This window comes from Lithobates pipiens, unplaced genomic scaffold, assembly GCF_037356315.1.
Source record: "Lithobates pipiens isolate NorthernLeopardFrog02 unplaced genomic scaffold, aLitPip1_a1.2 Scaffold_30, whole genome shotgun sequence".
NCBI lineage: Eukaryota > Metazoa > Chordata > Amphibia > Anura > Ranidae > Lithobates > Lithobates pipiens.
This window is the reverse complement of record NW_027507791.1, coordinates 130897223-130917100: the sequence shown is the minus strand read 5'-3', so window position 1 is coordinate 130917100 and position 19878 is coordinate 130897223. Positions and strand designations below refer to the sequence as shown.

General features: G+C 44.9%; 1 protein-coding gene across 2 annotated transcripts in view; it reads left to right on the top strand.

Moving 5' to 3' along the window:
- PLCB2 (phospholipase C beta 2) overlaps positions 1 to 19878 on the top strand; it is a 384423-nt gene that overhangs the window by 109139 nt on the left and 255406 nt on the right. For both annotated transcript variants that reach the window (XM_077464867.1, XM_077464866.1), the window contains exon 3: positions 16767 to 16835. In XM_077464867.1, the coding sequence (XP_077320993.1) occupies positions 16767 to 16835 (69 nt within the window). The remainder of the gene's footprint in view (positions 1 to 16766; positions 16836 to 19878) is intronic.

Below are 19878 nucleotides of genomic sequence, written 5' to 3'. Positions count from 1 at the left end.
CCCTAGGGGACGTCCTCTGAAAGACCATCTGGGCCCGAAACGGACAGTGGCCACTGTCCATGGGTCCTTTATTGCCTCCGCCCAAGCCAGCTTGAATTTTGGAAACCTTGCCCCCACCACGCTGGCTGGGCAGGCGCACCTTCAAAAAGACTTTTGGTCACTGGAAGCGGGAGTTTTGGGTTTCTGGAATTTCATAAAAGATGTTTGGGGGTTCTTCCAGCTCCTCCTGTATTCTTTTCCCGGCCTATAGGCTTTTGCATCCCTGTATCCATCTGGCAGATTATGCCTAAAGGGAGGAGACCTCTGTTGCTTTGGTTTCCTGTCCGATGATATAAGTCCCGACTTCCCGCCAGTCACTTTTGAAATTGCTGAATCCAGCTCTGCACCAAAGAGATTCTCGCCGTCATACAGGATGCGGCACCAATTAGATTTAGAGACAGAGTCCGCCACCCAGGTTTCAGCCACAGTGCACGCCTGGCCATTACAGATGCCAACATGGCCCTTGATGCTGATTTAATCACATCCACCGAGGCCTCTGCCACAAAGTCCCCCGCAAGACTCCACTCCTGCAAAGCTTTCACTATGCTCTCCTGATCCATGCCTTCTGAGACCAACTTCTCGGTGTTAGCCGACCAGCTGGAGATGGCCCTGCCTAGGGCTGCGAGTGCCACTGCTGGTCTGCAAGCGCCTCCTGCTGCTAGGTAGGCCCTTTTCATATCCGTGTCAATCCTCCTATCCAGAATATCCCTGAATGTCACAGCGTCCTCAATCGGCAGTGTCACATGCCTGGCTAAGTGCATAAGAGAAGCGTTCACAATAGGAGGAGAGACCAGAGGACTCACTTTAGGCCCTTTGAGGGGATACAATTTGGCAAGCCTGTTATTCAGACTCAATTTCTTCTTGGGTCCCTGGCATTCTTCCTTGATTAAATCATCCAACTCCTCAATGAACAGAAAAGCCTCTGAGTCCCTTTTGAGGTTTGAGAAGTATTTCTTCTGTTTCGGTTGAGCCTCCTGGGGTTCCTCCCAACCAATCGCCTCTTTAACTGATTTGACAAAGGGTTCTATTAGCGAAAAGCCAAAACTGGCAGATGCTTCCAACCCCTCATTATCAGATGGGGAATCCTGCTCTCTTGATGTACTGGGAGGAGCAGGTGAGGCACTTCGTGTCGACAACTCTGTTTCCGGAGTAAGAATCTGTGGAGCTACAGGCTGTGGTTCTCTTTCTTTAGTAACCTCCTCGAAGCACCTATGACAGGCCAGTTTGTCAGGGAGAGCTGCGGTCCCGCATATCCAGCATGCATTTCCAGAGGGTCGCACTGGGGATCGCTGTCGAAGCACAGGAGATCTTCTATGGTAGGAGCGGCTGTATCTAGAATATGATCTGGAGCGACTTCTCCTGCGACTCCCTCTATGCCCTGAGCGGCTTCTCCTGCGACTTGATCGGCTCCGTCTGTGGCCGGAATGGCTTCTCCTGCGTGAGGTCTCTCTATGCCTTGATTCGGATGATTTTGAGGACCTGGTAGGGCTAATCATTTAGGCAGAGGTAGGATTGCTCTCTTTTTTAATCTTCACTACTTACCAAGGTAAATCCTCCCCCCTTACCTAATGGGCTGACGGTGATCTGCTAGGGCAGTGGACTCCATGGAAAGGAAATAAGGCAAGCCTAAAGAGATACATAGTGTCAAAAATGGGTATAGGGAATGCAGGGAGGAAAGAGCACAGCAGACATGCAGTAAACATTAGTATAGTAACAGGTTTCCACTCACTTAAGCAGGATGGATAGAAGTTTTGTAAGGAAGGTCAGAATACTGGCAATGCAGAGTCTAGGTACAAGTACACAGATAAATTCAATTAAATCACTTTTTAAATCTGCGGCCGGAGCCATGCCCAGAAAGACTGCCAAAGGATACACACAAGGTAAACAGGGAGAGACAGAGATGGAGACCACTGCAATTTAGCCACGCCTGTTTAAGGCTTATGTGCTGAGTATATCGCTAAGCCTGTTTAAGGCTTATGTGCTAAAGACATTGCCAAGCCTGTTTAAGGCTTATAACAGGAGCCGAACAATACTACTAGAGCCTGTTTAAAGCTCCAACCATAGGCAGTTAAAAATGCAAGCCCGTTTAAGGCTTATTCAAGGTCACAGAGAGAGTGCAACATACCGCTGAGATCACCAGAGTGGGGTTCCTTCCATTTAGCTTTGTTTAGAGGCTGTACCGGTAAGGACTTCCATCCAGGAGAGGCTAGAACCTGGCTGGGGGGGGGGGGGGGGGTGATGATCTGTGCGGTCCCAACAGGTGAGGAAAAGTAAGAGAATACTGGGGCGGGAGCCGTCTCGTCATCTTATAGCTATGTGGTCCTATCAGGTTGTGGAGGCGGAGTCACAACCCAGAGTGTATGCTGCCATGATGCGACAGGAAACAGTTACAAAGTTGCATAGTTAGCTTGAAAAAAGTCCATCTAGTTCATCCAATAGAAGCAAAAATAAAAAAATAAAACCTCCATATACACATATATATAATCCTAAACCTACAGTTGACCCAGAGGAAAGAAAAAAAGCAAGACAACAAAGCATGATCCAACTTGTTACAATGGGGAAAAAAAATCTTTCCTGAAAGGCTCCATGGCAGCATACGTGTGGGTAGCCCCGCCTCCACGATTACCCAATAGGACCCAACTCCCATAAATCTTTGCTCCTGGCCACTATCAGTGTTCCTTTTTTGTCCTCCCCAGTAGGACCAGATGGTTTCTTTCCTGGAAATAAAACTTCACGACGATCGATTGGCTGATTGACTGAGAAATTTTCCTCCGATAGGCCCTGACTGTTAAGCAGGGTATGGAGAGTATTTGCAGAGTAGCGCTGAAGAAAGGATTTCCTACCTGAGTGCGCACGGTCTGTGTCCCGTTGTTATGGGTGACCATTATCTGCTGGAGGTACGGCGTGTGTGTTCCAGTCCGTTCGGCCAGGTGATCGTTGGTGGAGTGGTGAGCCTTTTATCTATCCATGGCAGCATTGTATTTGTGTGTATTTCTTTTGTTTGTCTTGCGGTCTCCTCCATGCCGTTTGCGTTCGCTTCCGCGTTCCAGCAAACCTCTCTCCTACTTCCGGGTTATGCAGGCGTTCTGCGCATGTGCGAACCCGGTATGAGACCGAGGCTTGGTTCCCGCGCATGCGCGCGAGCGCCTCGCGTCTGACGTCGGCGATGACGTCACGGGCGCCAAATTTAAAAGGCTTTGGAAGCTGTCAGAACCCTGGGAATGTTTGCAGTGGTCGCAGCGACTTCCCGGGGCTGTCAGCGCGGCGGTTTAAGGTAAGAGCGTGTCCCTTAGGCTGGGGAAATGCTTTTTAAAAAAAAAAAAAAAAAAAAAAAAAAAAAAATGTGTGTTTTATTTTTCTCTTTAGTTGCAGTGTTTCTTAAACTGTGGGTTTATTGTGAATATGGACGCCTTACTGCCTCCTAGTGGCCAGCCCGCTCATGTTAGGTAGGTCTTTAGTATTTATGCTTTTTATATATTGGAGAGAGTGTTTGGCATAGGTAGGATTGACTGTATATCCTTTTCTCTCTCTGTCTGTTTTACCCTTACAGCCCTTCTGGGTCTGATCCACAACCTAACACTTCTAGACGCAGTGGATCATCAAGATCACACCGCCATAAATCCTCCTCAAGATCTAGCCAGCATAGGTCAAGATCTGAACAGCATAATAAGAATTATTCTCACCCCCCTGCTGCTCACTCCAGCAAGCGTACGGAAAAATCATGCTGGGGGTGCAGGATGCATTGCTTCTCCAAAGCTGCAGATGAAAGGGATGATGCAGACCAGCGTTTGGAGTCAATAGTAAGACGGGTTGTGAAGGAGTCTCTGCAGGAGAGGGATGCTCTACAGCTGTGTGAATCCCCGTCAGAATTATTGGCTCCTCCACCTGGAGAGAACCCATTGCAGGAGACATGGGAATCCTCTCAGCCAAGCCGCCTATCTGCTCCCATCTCAGATAGTGAATCTGACTGTGAGGATCCTGGTTTAGGTTTTGACTATGGACTGGTGCCTTCATTGGTCAAAGCAGTGAGAGAGGCTCTGAAGTGGGAAGACCCTGTTACTTCCCCACCAAAGCAGAGAAAGTTCTTTAAACAGCTCAATAAGGAGCGACAATTTTTTTCCCTTCCTTTCAGAGTTGGGTGACATTATTACCGAGGAATGGAGCAAGGTGGATAAAAAGGGTTCCATGCAGTCAAAAATCCTGAAATTATATCCCTTTAAAGAAGAGGATGTGAAGCACCTGGAGTCAGCACCACTGGGGGATGCAGCGCTCATGCGTTTGGTGAGATATGTAACCCTACCCTTAGAGGATACGGTATCCTTTAAAGATCCTTTGGAAAGGCGGATCGATTCAGACCTTAAGAGGATATATCTGACTTCTGGAATGGCTTGCAAACCAGTGCTTGCAATGGCAGCGGTATCCAAGGCCATAGAATCCTGGGCTGATTCTGTAGAGGAATTCCTGAGGGGTATTTCTATTGAATCAGCAAAAGACTCCCCTATTCAAGAAATCAGGATGGCGTCTGCCTTTTTGGGGGAGGCATCTATTGATGTTATCCGCCTGATATCTCGGGATATGTTAGCAGCAGTCTCAGCTCGCCGTGCGTTATGGCTCCGTCCATGGCTGGCGGATCCAGCATCCAAACAGGCCTGGTGCCGTATTCCCTTTGAGGGGTCATCTTTGTTTGGTAACAAGCTGGATACTGCCATATCCCGGGCTACAGGTGGGAAATCTGGGTTTCTTCCCCAGGACAGACGTCTTCAAAATCAAAAGCGTCCATTTCCTAGAAGACAAGGCCCTGATCGTGCCAGGGAGGCGCGGAGCTATAGACCTGGTCGAGAATTCTCAAGGTCATGGAGATCCAGGCAATCTTCTTTCAAAAATACCTAAAAAAGGGGGTTCGTCCGGCAAGCAGGATTTCGCGAAATCCTTTTGAAATTGGGCCCGCTCAAACTTGTCAGGTGGGGGCTCGTCTTCTCCACTTCAGGCATGTTTGGGCGGCCTCAATTCGGGATTTTTGGACTGTAAAAACAATTTCCTCAGGTCACAAGTGGGGTTTTATCAGCACCCCAAAGCTAAGATTTATTCCCACAAATCTTCCAGAATCAAAAGAGAAGAAACAAGTCCTATTGACCTACGTGAACTCTTTACTGGATCAAGGCGCAGCCGTTCCCGTTCCAGAAGAAGAACGTGGAGAGGGCATGTATTCCCCTTTGTTTCTGGTTCAAAAGAAAAATGGCACATGGAGGCCGGTAATAGATTTGACCCATCTCAATTCCTTCATTCGCAAAGAGAAGTTCAAGATGGAATCTCTGCTTACCATCCAGCAGTCCGTGTATCTGGGGGACTGGATGATATCAGTCGATTTGAAGGATGCTTACTTCCATGTTCCCGTGGCAAAGGAGTTTCAACAATACCTCCGCTTTGCAGTAGGCATTCAACATCTTCAATTTACATGTCTTCCCTTTGGGTTAACAACGTCCCCACGGGTCTTCTCCAAAGTTCTTTTGGCAGTTGTGGCCTTTCTCAGAGTCAAAGGTGTTCGTCTCCATCACTATCTCGACGACCTTCTTCTGCTATCCCAGAACAAAGATCAGCTCTTGGAGCACAAAGACCTAGTCATCTCCACTCTACAGGAGTTCGGGTGGCTTCTGAACTTAGAAAAGAGTCACCTAGATCCAACTCAGTCTCTTGTTTTCCTAGGGGCGCAGTTCAACACAGCAGAAGGTACTATCGCCCTTCCAGAAGAGAAGGTTGGAGTCATACGAGACAGGATTCATGCAGCCCTTGCAGCATCCCATCTCTCGGCTCTCCAATGTCTGAGGGTGATTGGCACAATGTCAGCCACCATTCCCATGGTAAAGTGGGCCCAGTGGCACACTCGTCCCTTTCAGAAGGGGTTTCTACAACAGTGGGACTTATTCAGCCAGACACAGCGCATATTCCTCACTCCAGCCATGAGGACGTCTCTTCTTTGGTGGCTACAGGGGAAGAACCTGCGCAACCACCATTCAATCATTCCCATCTCATGGGTCACGGTAACTTCAGATGCCAGCAACCGAGGATGGGGCGCTCACTGCCTTTCGGAGGTCGCTCAGGGCAGGTGGACGTTTCCATCACAGAGAGTCGTCTCCAATGTTCTGGAGCTAAGAGCGGCCTTCCAGGCGCTTCGGTCATTCCATCATCTGACAGCGAATGCCTCGGTCATGCTAAGGTTGGACAACACAACCGCGGTGGCTTACGTAAAGAAGCAAGGGGGAACTCGCAGCTGGTCCCTGTTACAGGAGACGGAGCCAATAATGAATTGGGCTCAGAAGAATTTGTCCAACCTTTCTGCAGTCTACATCCCAGGGGTGCAGAATGTTCAGGCGGACTTCCTATCGCGTGTCGAGTTGGACAACAACGAGTGGTCTCTACACCGGGAAGTATTCGATTGGCTCCTGACCTTAGGATTGTCCCTGGAAGTCGACTTGTTCGCTTCCCCGTGCAATCGGAAGCTTCCGAAATATTACTCAAGGTTCAGGGATCCCCAGGCATATGGGATAGATGCCCTCACAGAACATTGGAAGTTTCAGACAGCTTACGCCTTCCCTCCAGTTCCGGTGATCCTGCAATTCCTTCGGAGACTCAGGTCAGAGAAGGCGGAGATTCTCGCAGTAATTCCTTTCTGGCCCAACAGACCTTGGTTCCCTCTACTGCTGCTCCTCAGTTATCAAGAGCCAGTTCCCCTGCCTCTCAGGTCGGATTTGCTATCTCAAGGCACAAGGTTACATCCATGCCCATCATGTCTGAACCTCAAGGTATGGTTTTTGAGAGGGAAAGGCTAGAAGCTCTTGGTTGTCCGGAAGAGGTCATCCCAACCCTTCTCAATTCCAGACGCGGGAGTACTAATAGGGTATATGAGCGTATATCGTCCAAGTTTTCGGCCCATATGTCCTCCAGAGAAAATTCTTGCAGTTCTCCAACAATACAAGACATACTAAGCTTTCTTCAAACAGGCCTTGATTTACCTCTAGCTATCAGTTCATTGAGAGTCCAAGTATCGGCTATTTCAGCCTTTACGGGTATTTCCTGGGCAAACCATGCACTGGTACAACAATTCTTCAAGGGAGCTACTAGGCTCAGACCCCAAAGAAAACCAAGGTTTCCTAAATGGGACCTCCCTTTAGTGCTGGATTTTCTCTCAAACCTTGGAAAGGATTCTACGGAGCCTCTGTCCATAAGGGATCTCACTCTCAAGACCATCTTCTTGGTGGCTATAACCTCAGTCAAGAGAGTTTCTGAGATTAGGAATCTAGGTTCGGAAGAACCCTTTCTGACTTTCTTTCCAGATAGGGCAGTATTGATTCCCATGTTGGGATCGCATCCCAAAGTAACCTCGGTCTTCCATGAGAATCAGGAAATTGTGCTTCCCACTTTCAAAAACTCAGAGAGTCAGGATGTTCATCCTCTGGACGTAGGACACGCGCTGAAACAATATTTGGAAGTCACAGCTCCCTTTAGACAAACGAAATTTCTTTTTGTTCTCCCTCATGGCAAGAATAAAGGATTGCAAGCTTAGGCTAGATCTATCTCTACCTGGATCATTCAGATCATTCAGAGGGCGTACAGAGCAAAGGGCTTGGCTCCTCCTGAGGCATTAACAGCTCATTCAACACGGAGTATTTCAACATCGTGGGCAGCTTCTCGCCATGTGGCGCCTGAAGTTATTTGCAGAGCGGCCTCTTGGTCTTCTATTAATACCTTTGTTTCTCATTACTGTGTAGAGCCAGCGGCTCTGTCTTCTGTTAATTTTGGTTTGCAAGTTTTGTCGGTTGACAATGCTAAATAAACTTTTGTTCTTTGCTCGACATTTTGCCCACCCGGGTGTGTTTGGCAAGTTATTTCCCACACGTATGCTGCCATGGAGCCTTTCAGGAAAACGGAAAATTTATATCAAATACTTACCGTAATTTTCCTTTCCTGATAGGCTCCATGGCAGCAGGAGTTCCCTCCCAAATGTCTGGAGTCGGCTAGTTACGGAACACTGATAGTGGCCAGGAGCAAAGATTTATGGGAGTTGGGTCCTATTGGGTAATCGTGGAGGCGGGGCTACCCACACGTATGCTGCCATGGAGCCTATCAGGAAAGGAAAATTACGGTAAGTATTTGATATAAATTTTCCGTTTTCCTGATCCTCCTGGATCAACTACCCCTGATATTATTACCTATAAATCTACTGAGCTGTCCAGAACCAGTTCTTGAGAGAGTCTATTCCACATTTTCACAGCTCCATGCACACTAGCATTTTTTTATACGCTCAAAAAACGCTAGAAAGAAATGTTTGATGAAAAATGCTGAAGCTTTTAGGAGTGTTTTATTAGCCTTTTTACAGTATATTAAGAAATAAATAAAAAAAAGGCTTGAAAAAAATTGTTAGGAGCATTTTAGTAGCGTTTAGAAGCTCCTAAACAGTAAAGCTTGAAAAAATGCTTCTAGCATAAAATAGTGTGAATGGATATGTAGGATAACACTATTAGCTTCTAGGAGCAGAAAATGCTCATAATGGCTCCCGCTGCTTTCTCAGCCAATGAGGAGGTAGAGTCCCCAGCGAGCGTCGAGGCTCAGGTAACTATTAAGTTGGGCTGGGGGGTTGCAGCACAGAGAAGGTTTTTTACCTCAACCATATGCATGCATGCAGGTAAAAAACTTTGAGCCTTTAGAACCACTTTGAGGACTTGAGCTCTCCTATTTTACTTTGCTTACACATGGCTGAAAAAGGTATTTATTAAATTTGTTTGTCTTTGTCCCCAGTCACCAACTAAAAAGTATCTTATAAAGGTCCCCCATGCTCAAACCTAACCTTTATACTATAAATATATTTAAAGATTTTTTTGGAGGTTTGTCCTACTCTTTTGCAACCTGTCATTCATTTTGGAACCTGTGTTTATTTTTTATTTTTTTTTACATATTCTGTAATATTGTTTGTAACTTTAAAATGATTACAGTGTTCCTTTATTTTCATTTTTTTTCAATGCTCTTTTCTTCATATTCATAGCTAATTTTTTTTTTTTCAAATATAAATTTTATTTATTTAAAACAATGCCCAACATGGGCGTGGACATAACATAAGACATACAAGTGGGATACATGGGGAGGAAGGAAGGGAAGTGCATAGTGAGTTTGTTACAGAGATCGAGGGAGAGGCAGGTACACATTGCATACTTCACATTACATACTTAACATGAGTCTATGGAAGATCTAGCTCAATCCATTGTCTGGTTATCACTTCCTATTTGAGCAGAAAATCTTCATTAAGAAGCCAGAAGTATACTAAGAGCCTAATTCTGCTCTACCCCTCATCTCTTCCTCTCATCTAAACCTCATTACCCCGGCAAAAACCCAGTGCCCGAGGTCAGAGGCCATCAGGAATGGGGAAAGGAACACTTAAGGGGGAGGGTTGGAGAAAAAAAAAAGGGGGAGGGGAGGGGTTAAAGGGGGGGAGAGGGTTCTGGTTGATTCAGGACTGCCTTGTCTTATATGTAGTCCAGAATGCCGACTACATTACAAGGTCCTCAGAGATACACCTTCAGGTGAGAAGATGAACTGGTGCCAGAGTGCCCATGTTTTTTTTAATTTTTCCTGTTGTTGCCTCCCAGTGAGCACCAGGTCTTCCGGTTTACTAACGTCCTCCACCCTACGAATCCAGGATGCCACCGATGGTGGGGCTTGGCTTTTCCATTGGAGTGGTATACAGGCTCTGGCAGCATTTACTAGGTGACATAGAATAGATTTTTTTGTACTTTTTAGTAGACATGGTATTTACATGTGGGAGAAAAAAGGCCGGATCGTCTGGGATATTGTACTCCGTGAATTTTTGGATAATGGTCCTGACTGTAGACCAGAAGTAAGACAGCTTCGAACAGGACCAAAATATATGCAACAATGTGCCCTGTTCCTGCCTACATCTTCAGCAAAGCACTGAGGTGTTCGGATAGAAGGAGTGTAAAGCTTGAGGGGTTAGGTACCACCTCGTCAGGAGCTTGTAGTTAATTTCCTGTATTTTCGTACAAATGGTGGATTTTAGGGCAAATGTTACAATACGTTGAGTCTGGCTCGGAGTAAATGTGCAGTTCAACTCCCTCCCCCATTTGTTCAGGAAGGTCAGATGAGCGTCATCCACAGGGGCGATAAGGAGGTTGTACATCGTGGACAACATTCTCGGAAGTGGCCCATTCCCGGAACAATATTCCTCAAAGGCAGTCAATGGTTCATCAAATCGCTGTGGGGACTGAAGCGCTCGGAGGAAGTGTCTAAGTTGGACTGCAGTCCAAAAAGCTAGTTTGTAAGGGCCCGTCGTAGTACAAAGCATCTCTATGGATGGCCAGTCTCCATTTGTGCTTTTGTGTGATTTCTATTGGACATAGCTTTCATAATTTGGGGTTCCAACCCCGGAGGGAATTGGGGGTTCCCCATAATAGGGTAGAGCGGAGAATTATGTGTGGATAGTGACCCTGCTGAGCAGAACTGGGACCCCCCCCCCCGGAGTGTCATCCCTATCAGGGGATGTCTTTTCATATTTGTTGGGAGATGTGCATAGCACCAGGTAGCACCCTGTAGCGTCACCTGCATCTGGGCTTGTTCTAGATGAATCCACAACTTCAGATCTTGGTGTCGGCACCAGTCTATAATTCTACCGAGATGTACCGCTTGATAATATTTCTTTACATCTGGGACAGCGAGGTCGCCGTGATGTTTGGGTAGGGAGAGTAAGGTCCGGGCTAGTCTCGGTTTTTTATGTGCCAAGATGAAGCTAGTGAACAGACCATGCACTTGTCTAAAGAACAATGTGGGGACCAGGATGGGTAGTGCTTGTAGTCAATATAAGAATTTGGGCAAGATGCACATCTTAATAAGGTTACATCTGCCAAAGCAGGAGTGAAGGCCCTTATTCCAGGATTCTAACAGGGTCCGGGTTCTAGCCAGTAGGGGAAGGAAGTTAAGTTTAAAGACGTGATTTAAATTTGCTGGGACAGAGGTCCCCAGGTATGTTAATGCCGTGGATGTCCATTTAAAATTGAAACTGGAACGGAGTGCTTGCATGGCTGCTTGCGGAAGTGCTACCCCCATGGCCTCCGATTTAGTGTAGTTAATTTTAAGATTAGAGATCCGCCCGTACTCCTCAAATTCCCGGAGGAGGTTCAGGAGGGATATTACCGGGTTTAAGAGGGAAAACATCAAGTCGTCCGCATATGCAAAGACCTTGTATTGGGCATCCCCCACCACCAGGCCTTGGATATAAGGATTGTTCCTAATTTTACATAAGAAAGGCTCTAAGGAGAGGGCAAAAAGAAGGGGGGACAATGGGCAGCCCTGCCTAGTTCTGTTTTTGATTAGGAGGGGATCCAATAAGATCCCATTCACTTTAATTTGTGCCGTTGGGGTAGTATATATTTGGGCAATCCATTCAATCATTCTTTCACCCAATCCTATATGGCAGAAAACGGTGAACATATATTCCCAGTTAACCCTATTGAAGGCTTTTTCTGCGTCTGTGTTTAAGAAAACGGAAGGTGTGTGAGTCTGGTTTGCAATGTGAATTAAGTTCAACACTTTAGTTGTGCTGTCTCTAGCTTCTCTCGTAGGGATGAAACCCACCTGATCTAGATGAACTAGGGACTGTAAGTGACGGGCCAGCCGGGTTGCTAAAATTTTGGTGAATAGTTTAAGATCAGTGTTCAACAGCGAGATCGGTCTGTAACTACTACAAGCCAAGAGGTCCTTGATACCATGATATGGGCCCGAATTGTATCGTTAGCGAAGATGGCCGTGTTCCCTATGGCATTAAAGAAGGTCACCATATGAGGGCTGAGGGTTGGGAGCAGTGTCCTATAGTATGGGAGGGTAAAGCCATCCGGCCCAGGTGCCTTCCCAGGTTTAGCCAGATTGAGCGCTAATTCCAGCTCTTCCGGAGTGATCGGGGCCTCTAGCTCAGCTATGCTTTCAGGTGACAGTCTAGGGATCTGACTGGAAGATCTATATGCCTTCATCAGGGGTTGTCCTCCCGATGGGGTTGGTAGGTTGTAGAGTGTTTTGTAGAAGTCTTTAAATGCTTTCGCTATATGATGCGGGAGACCAACATTCACGTTCGCCTCTGTCCTAATATGGGGGATGTAGGCCTGTGTCTTAATGTCTTTGACCGCCCTCGCTAGGATACGTCTGCATTTATTCCCGGATTCATATGCTATAAGCCTGCATTTTTGTAACGCTGCTTTAGCTTTATAACCGAGGAGGTCATTGATCTGACTCCGAAGAGAGGAGAGTTCAGCCTCCACGGATGGGTCCATGGAGGTTTTGTGTTGCGACTCCAAAACTTGGAGTTTGGCCAGAAGCGATTCGAGTTGTTTCCCGGTTTCCTTTTTTATACGCGAGCCGTGTTTCATAAGAATACCCCTAATAACTGTCTTGTGTGCTTCCCACACCACCCTCGGGGAGGAGTCAGCCATTGTGTTAGTCTGAAAATAAAAATTAAGTTCCCTATTCACCTCCTCTAAAATCTCTGTCTTCTGCAAAAGACTTTTGTTTAGACACCAAAAACGTGTCCTCCGAGATGGATTGGTGGACATCTTATAGGTCAACATAATAGGAACGTGATCCGACCATGTTCATAGCTAATTTAACTTGGGCGATTAGCCTTTTAAACCTATTGCCCATGGGGATATATTTTGCAATGTGTTTACATGTTACACATGTTGCCATTCGGAGCCAGCTGAATGGTGCACTGCTGAGCTCGGCCTCGGATCAAGCAGCAGGGCAGGTCTGGGTGCACACCTGTGCAGTGACGTCATGGCACACATCAAGCATGGCTTTTATTCACAAGCCCCACTGCCCCATCTGAGGCCAACCACAGCAGTTCATGTGCAGTTCAGAGCCTGCAACAAGTGTCTTTTTTAAAAAAAAGCATTTTTCAGCCAGCTGCCTACCACACCAACCACTAAGGTGAAAAGGAGTGTGTGTGTAAGGGGTGACTGATGGAAGATTCCACTCTGTGAGATCTGCCGCAGGGTGCCACTCTGGGGGCTCTACCATAAGGTGGGACTCTAATGTAAGGGGGGACTCTGCAGACTGTGACGTATAGGGAGAATGTTGGGACACTGATGTGAGGGAGGACTCTGTAGAACATGGGTCTTCAAGCTATGGCCCTCCAGTTGTTCAGGAACTACAATTCCCATCATGCTTAGTCATGTCTGTGAATGTCAGAGTTTTACAATGCCTCATGGGATGTGTAGTTTTGCAACAGCTGGAGGGCCGTAGTTTGAGGATCCCTGCTGTAGAATATAACGTATAGGGAGAATGTTGGGACCTTGATAAGCTGCTTATGCATTCAGTGAACGGTAGTGCGGTGACACACCACATCTCTGATATTGGTAAAGAGCCTGTGATGTAGGTTCTTTACCATGTGATCAGCTGTGCCCAATCAAAGCTGATCACATCGTAACCAGGTAGTACCAGGTTTTCAGCTTTTCCTCTATTCGCCCTGACAAGGCGCGAGTTAAGGAGAGCTGATAAGCAGCTCTCCTGATGGAGGGGTCAGCGCTGATAATTAGCACACTGGTTATTAGTGCAGACCCATCAGTGATGCCCACTAGTGTCTGCCAGTAGTGTCAATCAGTGCCTACCTGTGATGCCTGTCAGTGCCCTTCAGTAATGCCCGTCGGTGCCTCCTCATCAGTGCTGCCTATCAGTGCCCACCATTGCCCCCTATCAGTGCCCATCAGTGCTGCATATCAGTCCCCATGAGTGCTGTCTATTAGTGCCTCCTCATCAGTGCAGATCAGTGAAGCAGAAAACGTACATATTTACAATGTTTTATAACAGAAACAAAGAAAAACGTTTTTCTTTTCAAAAATTTCAGTCTTTTGTTATTTGTAGAGCAAAAATTAAACAACCCACTGATTATCAAATACCACAAAAGAAAGCTCAATTTGTGGGGGGGAAAAAAGATAAAAATATCATATGGGTACAATGTTGCATAATTAAGTAAGTTCTTCTGTAAGGTAGCCTCAGTAAGGCAAAAAAAAAAAATCCTTTTTTGTGTGCATAAAAATGTAAATAATGGAAACATTTATTGTAAAAACAAAATCCTTTGACTGAGATTTATTTGTGTCTGAGATTATCAATTGCAACACTGTAATTAGAATTTTATGGGTACAAGGTCTTTGGTATGTTTGCATGCTATACAGCAGATGCAGATTCTGTTCAATCGACCTTTAATAATCTCCCACTGGCCATGCAAACTGTTTACCAAGGTGTGTTATGCATGCCGCAGGTCAGCATCTCTGTGGTAGGGGTCCCAGTGCATTATTTTGCCCAGGGGCCCATGATGCTGTTAAGGTGGCACTGCCCATGAGGTGGCACTTGCCACGTGGCGACCATCTGTAAGCCCAGGGGCCCCATAATCTTCTATTGCCCGGAAGCCCCATGTGTTGTCTGCCCACCCCTGCATGGAGGTATAGCTATGCATTCTATAAAGGTCAAAGTCTTGCAGAATTCTATGTTACATTGATCCTGTAAGGTTTCCTGGTGCTGCTTTATATATAGTTCCATAGTGTGCTGTTGTTGCTGCTGAATGGGGAATATTTATAAAGCAGTGAAGATGACATTCACCTAACATTCAATGTATTTTCATACACAGGGAATGATTCCCTACTAGATAATATTTAGTAAATGTTACATTCACTGCTTAGTAAGAATGCCATTTAAATGACTGGAGAGACAAAAAGAGGCAAGTGCACTGCCCCCAAGGTGTACTATGCATGCCTCCCAAGTTTTTGAGATGGGAACGAGGGACACAAATTATCAAAAATATGTAGGGATAGGAAACACCCCCTGTCATGCTCCCTTAAAGGAGGATTGTACAAAAAAAAATATTAGTTTAACCCACAAGTTTTTTTTTTTTTTACTAATACTATTCCTTTATACTGGCTATTGAGATTTACAAATGCAGCAATTTAGAAATTGGATGAAAGGTTTAGCACTGGGAAACACTTTTTGAAAGATAAAACGTGCATTTTTTTATACAACTATATAGATCAGACCAAATGAGGTGAAAAGAGGGAAATTTGGGAGCTATGAACTATGTCACTCCCACTGCAAACCAAAGTGAAATGGGCCAAGTAAAAAAAGCCAAAGCATGTTATTATGATGGGCATGCAAGGGCTTGGTTGCCTAGTGATGATAAATGCCATGGCTATCGGCAAAAGAAAAAGGGCACATACTATATGTACATGAATATGTAAGAAATTTATGGGGCAGGTAGCTCAATACACTACATACACAATGCCACTAAGTGCTATCTGGAAAGTGCAACTTGAAGCAGCCATGGATGAAAGCTGTGTCACTGTGAAAACAAAAAAGGGAAAAGGACAGACACAACTTCCATAGTGTAGTAAACAAAGTGAACAAGGTTTAATAGTAGTTAAAAATGCACTCACAATGAATGAGTTTGGGTTGTGCTTGACGCTGATGAAGAAGTGATAGGCTTTGAAATATGTCCCTGTTTTTCAGCGTGCTCCAGTAGTGCCATTCTACTCCATACCCCATTCGGGTTCAGGTCTCCATCTCTGGTCAGCTTGTCTCCCTGTGACAGCGGCTTCCCGTCAGTTAGCGATCCCTCTTGCTTTGTTGTTGGCCAAAGCACGGGTATTCCGAAGTGTCTACCTAGCACAAACCCATCCACCGTGAGTGCGATTTTAACTACTAATAAACCTTGTACGCATTGGAGTTGATTTACTAAATCTGGAGAGTGCAAAGTCTGGTGCAGCTGTGCATAGAAACCAATCAGCTCCTAAATTAAGCTTTGACAAAAAATAAAACCTGGAAGCTGACTGGTTTCTGTGCAGAGCTGCACCGGAGTTTTCGTAAATCAACCCTTTTGTTTACTACACTACAGAGGTTGCACTTGTCCTTTTCCCTTTCTTGCCCTTTAAATCTTTATCTATCTTGGTAAATCTAACCCTAACTTTAACCTTTTACTTGTCCATATTCCTAACTCTGCAGATCTTAAGGAATATGTAAACCCAACATTTCATATTCCTGATATATGTCTGCTGTACGTACTTGTATGAAAAAGTATCCTGTTCTCTTTATAATGTTTTGTTTGCATGAAATACCCGGTGTTCCTACCAGTCCCTCTGCTTTCTTATTTCAAACTGCCCAAACTAGGGACAAGAGCACAGTTTTCTAACTGTGCTGGAAACTTAGCCTGCTCTCCTCCAATTAATAGACGTGTGCTGATCAATACAGTCTGTAGGAGTGCAACCATCTGCTAGAATTTGCTCTTTTTGTTTTGTTGGCCCCAGCCTGACCCACAACACTGAAAATCCTCCTGTTTGCCCCTGCCAACTGCAGGTCTACCCTTCCTAGTGATAACCGATATCCAACCCTAGAAATACAGCACCTAAATTGATTCATCAAGCTTTAAGTGGATCCATCCCTCCCCCAATGAAGGAAGCCATTCTGTGATTGGACCAATATTCTTGAGAATGTTGGCTATCCTATACCTATAAAATAGTCTTAAATGTTGCAGATGAACTGACTTTTAGCTTAGAGAAAGCACTTGCCAGTCTTTCAAGCAGTATAGCTGAACTGACCATCAGCATTATTAAATAATCTCCTGTTTATTATTTTGCATGGCATATTACATTTTCTGCTGCTGCTCATTGAAATACAATTTATCATTTTTACAGGAAATAGAATTTATTGAATTAACCACGATCCGAGATACAAGATTTGGAAAACATGCCAAATTTCCCAAGGTATGTTGTTTTGTCATGAAAATATACACAATCACTGAATATTGTGAACTGTCAGCTCCATTACAGTGACTACCAACACTTATCTCTTGTTTGTAGAACAGTAAGGCTACTTTCACACTGGGGCATTGCGGGCGCTGGTGGTAAAGCGGCACTATATGTAGCGGCGCTTTACTGTCATTTTAGCAGCACTATGAGGCTGCTAGCGGGGCAGTTTTAATCCCCGCTAGTGGCTGAAAAAAAGGTTAAAACTGCCTAATAATGAGCAACGCAAGTTACTCATTATTTATTACCATGTTTACAAGCAAAACACCTGAAATTGCTTCACACAATGTCACTGACAAATTACAATAAACCTATAGCCTTCATATAGCAATCAGTTGTTTAATGATCTGACTGGTCTAAACAAAAACGAAATGACTATGTTTGCTTGCTAAGGGCTGATTTTTTTTAAATGGACCACACAAGAAAAATTATTGCTGACTATGATGAATGAACTTTATGATGCATTTGTTCATTTCTGATGCAGATGCAGACAGAATTGAAATGCAATGGCACTGCGGTTGCCTGATGAAATCCTGGTTAATTTTAAGAGCAGGACCTTTAGCCCATGTTTGTGCTGGGATTTTGCTAAAATTTGCATACAAGGATATGATTACTGAACTGATTTGCACAGGAAAGGTAACTAGGGAAATCCACAGAGAAAAATACATTTCTCCTGTTAAGCAGATGTGGTTTGTTGTTATAAAGTCTTCCTCAAATTGGTTTCTGATTCTGAGGTCAAATACCCAACCAGCATATTTACAGTGAGTAGATAGGCTAATTTCCTCTGTTACATGAACATTCTATTTTGTGTAAATGTAAATACACATATATCTTTACAGCCCACATGAAGTGTTTCTATTTTAATAGGTCCGGTGACAGAACGCAATAAAATAAAGGCATAATCTAGTATTAAAATTAAGCATATGTCAACAGCACTTGATAACCCACAATGAAACCTAGGCAGGAGTTCAGGGCCCAGTGGATGTCCTGGAGGCCCAGCTGCAATCTTCATGCTCTGCAGTAAACCAGGGAGATTGTTCAAAGCCGTGCACCTGCCTGCCACATCACAAAATAAGATGTGCGTGAAGGCAGTTGCTTTCTGATTGGACTGTCTATGCCATTATAGACAATGCCAGTTCGGTGGCTTCACTTTGCCATTGTTCTCGGCTTCTACTTATGTCTCTAAAGATTCTGAGAGAGGACACTTTTACAGTTTACCCACTTGCCGTCTGCCCACAGTGCATCTACTGTGGGCAGGAGCACAGTCATGCTAGGTGACTTACCTGTACATTGCAGCCTTTCTTCTGGGTTTGGGCCTCTGCTGATCAGTGCTGTGATTGGACACAGCATGAGCTTGTCAGTAGATTTCAGCCAATGATTGTGGCTGAAACCTGCTGATTGGCGGTGTTCAATCACAGCACAGAGTTCTTTGTTTCCAAACACACAGAACTCTGTACAGAAAACAGCAATATGGCTGTTGTTGATCACGATATAATGCCACGTACACACGACCGGACTTTTTTAGGGACTAGGTTCGACTGTCTTCTCGACTGACTTTTGGCGGAGGTCCGACTGACTTTCTGAATGAAACGGACGTGGCCACACATGACCTGACTAAGTCTGTTTGAAAGTCCGTTCATTTTGAAGTGATGACGTATATGGGACTAAACAAGGAAGTTCAATAGCCAGTAGCCAATAGCTGCCCTTTTGTCGTATTTGGTCCATTGGACTAGCACACAGACGAACGGTTTTCCCGATTTTTAGTCCATCGGATAGATTTAAAACATGTTTTATTTCTAGGTCCGTCGTACTTTTGGGGAAAAAAAGCGCGCTGGAGCCCTAACACGATCGAATTGTCCGACGGATTCCGGTCCAAGTCTGCCGGAAAGTCCGATCGTGTGTACGCAGCATTAGTATCACTAACAATATCAGTGTCCGGTAGTGTACCTCCTAGCTGGGTGTCTGTTAGCGCCATATTGTCCACGACACTATTACAGTTACACTGTAAGTCGCTGGGCACCATCATTACAAGTATAGAGTCCATAGCTGGATACATTCCAGTATATATACCAGATGCTATTACTTTCACACAAACCAATTAATGTACACTTATTGGGATTTTTTTTTTACCAACTACATATAGCAGAATACATTTTGGTCTAAATATATGAAGAAATTTTATAAAGAAATGTATTTTTATCAGATATGTTTTATAACAGAAAGTAGAAAATATTGTTTTTAATTCAAAATTGTCAGTCTCTTTTCGTTTTATATAATAAAAAGAAAAAACTCAGTGGTGATTAAACACCAGCAAAAGACAGCTCTGTGTGAATAAAAAATTATGTAAATGTTATTTTGCATACAGTGTTGCATGACCATGTAATTGCCATTTAAAATAGCACTCGATCTGCTTGCTGCGATTGCGCAAGTATCCTGTCCATTTCCACTCCACATATTCCTCCTACTCAAGAGGTGTTAGTGTATTGGTATCAAGCACCTTCTCCTTTGAATGCTTGCAGCGGGTGGTTGACAAGGAGGGCAGGTTTGTCTTTTTATTGTGCAAACTCAATGATCTTGTGTATCCCTCAGCCCTTCTCATCGAACCCTCTTGAAACATTGGCCCAGTTTATAGCATTACGCCTAAATGTACCAGTGCTTGCAATGGGTGATTACAAGAATATCCCTGACCCGCAAATAGATAGGCTATCCTTGACCCCGAGAGTGGGTACACGTAAGGCTAGTCCCACTGTATTTGCTTCCCTACTATCTGAACTGGGGCTCTGAGACGTTTGGCGAGGGAGGCATGCAACTGCTAAATGCTATTCTTGCTACTCAGCCACTCACAGAGGTCTTTCACGTATTGATCTAGGTTTGGGGAATGCGGTGCTCATGCAACAAGTACTTGAATCAGCATATGATCCCTGTCTTCTGTCAGACCACTCTCCCTTCTGGGTATGACTGGATGTCACGGTATTGAGGTCTAGACTACTGTGGAGGGTGA